The 2,563-nt window shown below is 46.5% G+C and overlaps 1 protein-coding gene across 1 annotated transcript; it reads left to right on the top strand.

The window, feature by feature from the left end:
* The first annotated feature begins 234 nt into the window (after positions 1-234).
* Positions 235-1,485, top strand: LOC141126542 (uncharacterized). Its single transcript, XM_073612473.1, has one exon. The coding sequence runs from the start codon at positions 235-237 to the stop codon at positions 1,450-1,452; it is 1,218 nt and encodes a 405-aa protein (XP_073468574.1). The 3' UTR covers positions 1,453-1,485.
* Positions 1,486-2,563: the final 1,078 nt, after the last annotated feature.

Genomic DNA, 2,563 nt, shown 5'->3' with positions numbered 1-2,563 from the left:
ACAGAGCTGGAGGAGTTGTTAAAGAGAGAGGTGGAGGAGGAGGAGAGCAGGAAGAGGAGGGAGGAGCAGATGACAGAGCTGGAGGAGTTGATAAAGAGAGAGGTGGAGGAGGAGGAGAGCAGGAAGAGGAGGGAGGAGCAGATGACAGAGCTGGAGGAGTTGATAAAGAGAGAGATGGAGGAGGAGGAGAGCAGGAAGAGGGAGAAGGAGAGCAGGAAGAGGGAGGAGGAGCAGATGACAGAGCTGGAGGAGTTGATAAAGATAGAGGTGGTGGAGAAAAGGATGGAGGAGGAGCAGATGACAGAGCTGGAGGAGTTGTTAAAGAGAGAGGTGGAGGAGAAAAGGATGGAGGAGGAGTTGATGACAGAGCTGGAGGAGTTGATAAAGAGAGAAGTGAAGGAGAAAAGGATGGAGGAGGAGGAGATGACAGAGCTGGAGGAGATGATAAAGAGAGAGGTGGAGGAGGAGGAGATGACAGAGCTGGAGGAGTTGATAAAGAGAGAGGTGGAGCAGGAGGACAGAAAGATTATGGAGGAGGAGTCCAGAAAGAGGAAGGAGGAGCGCAGAAAGGAGATGGAGGAGTGTGCAAAGATGATGGCAGAGTACAGAAAGAATAAGGAGGAGGAGGAGGAAAGCAGGAAGTGGGAGGAGGAGATGAAGTACAGAAAGAAGAAGAGGGAAGAGGACAGAAACAGTAGGCTGGATCCATGCTTGGATCAGTGCAGTAAGAAGAGAGAGGACGATGACAGAAAGAAGTCAGAGGAGGAGAAGGACAAAAAGAAGAGGAGGGAAGAGGACAGAAACAGTAGGCTGGATCAATGGTTGGAGCTGTGCAGTAAGAAGAAAGAGGAGGATGACAGAAAGTTGTCAGGGGAGGAAAACAGAAACCAGAGACAGAAGCAACGCAGAAAGATGAAGGAGGAGCAGCGCAGAAAGAAGTCAGAGGATGATGAAAGAAACAGGAGGGAGGAGAGCATTGAAAGGAGGGAGAAGTGGAGAAAGGAGAGAGAGGAGTCTAGAAAGAGGAGGGAGGAGGAGCACAGAAAGGAGATGGAGGATTACACAAAGAGGATGGAGAAGTACAGAAAGAACAGGGAGGAGGAGGAAAGCATGAATTGGGAGGAGAAGAAGAAGGACAAAAAGAAGAAGAAGAGGGAAGAGGAGCAACACAGAAAGAAGTTAGAGGAGGGGGACAGAAACAGGAGGGAGGAGAGCAATGAAAGGAGGGAGAAGTGGAAAAGGGAGTTAGAGGAGTCCAGAAAGAGGAGAGAGAAGGAGTACAGAAAGGCAATGGAGGAGTACACAAAGAGGAAGGAGGAGTGCAGGAAGAACAAGGAGGATGGAGGAGGAAAGCATGAAGAGGGAGAAGAAGGACAAGAAGAAGATGAAGGAGGAGCAGCGCAGAAAAAAGTCAGAGGAGGAGGACAGAAACAGGAGGGAGTAGAGCACTAAACGGAGAGAGAAGTGAAGAAAGGAGAGAGAGAGGAGTCCAGAAAGAGGAGAGAGGAGGAGTAAAAAAGAAGAGGGAAGGGGGCTTAAGTTCGGTACACACTGCAAGTTATTTATGTTTCAACCCAGGGGGGCTGCGATTTGGTTCCAGCTTGCTGCAAGTCCGTCCCCACCATCAGGCCCTGGTGAAGAAACAGGCTGGGGCTTAGACTCCATGCCCTGGGGAACCCTGAGTTGCAAATTTACAAGGACTTTCGCTGTTTTCCCCGTTCCTTACCCTTATCAATTTTCAGACAGTGTGTACCCATCATTACGCTGGCCATGCACCAGTCATCTTTTTTGTTTAACCAAAAAAAAAAAAAAAAAAGAGAAAAATACTTTTCCTTAGCTCCCTTTAAATAATTTTGTCTATATCACCCTCTCTAGCTAGGGCATGTTCTATATAGTTAGTCCCTCCCTTCGTCTTTATGTTCAGTCTTCATTTTCATTCTCCATGTGTACTGTATCCTGCTGGAGTTATACCATGATTTTTTTTACCTATCTGTATGATCCTCACAAATTGTGGAGTAAAAACTTTCTATGGATGCTGCATTTCTTAAATGTATAAATAAAGAATTTGGGGGGAAAAAAAACTTTCTACGATCTGCTTGATGTCATATGATTGGAGTCACTGTCTGCTAATTCTACTGGGGCTGTGAGTAAGACATCTCATTCACTGGACTAGTTGGACTAGTTAGAGATCCCACTTGCAGTGGATAGATTAGAGATGCAGAACAGGAAGCACTACCCCCTGCTCATCACCCCTTATTGGGGGGTAAAGAGAGGCTGGTGCCCCCTTCTTCACATAATTAAAACACAAGATCGGGTATTTCAATTTAAAGCTACTGTATAAAACCAAGCTGCTGACAGTAAGGCCCTGTTTACACATACAGCAGTGACCTACGTAAATCACTCACCAAATGACTGTGGCCAACCGGCAGCCCACAAGCAATAAGTATTAATTCTTGTGTTTATGGTATCAGGTCTTCTCCAATACAAATCACTCCAAGCTATGTGGATGTCACTAGTAGTAAACTCTCATTCACTCATAAGAGTGGACAAAAACCAGAAATAG

This window comes from Aquarana catesbeiana, linkage group LG02, assembly GCF_042186555.1.
Source record: "Aquarana catesbeiana isolate 2022-GZ linkage group LG02, ASM4218655v1, whole genome shotgun sequence".
NCBI classification, from domain to species: Eukaryota; Metazoa; Chordata; class Amphibia; order Anura; family Ranidae; genus Aquarana; species Aquarana catesbeiana.
Note: the sequence above shows the minus strand (reverse complement) of the source record. Positions and strands in the feature narration are given on the sequence as shown.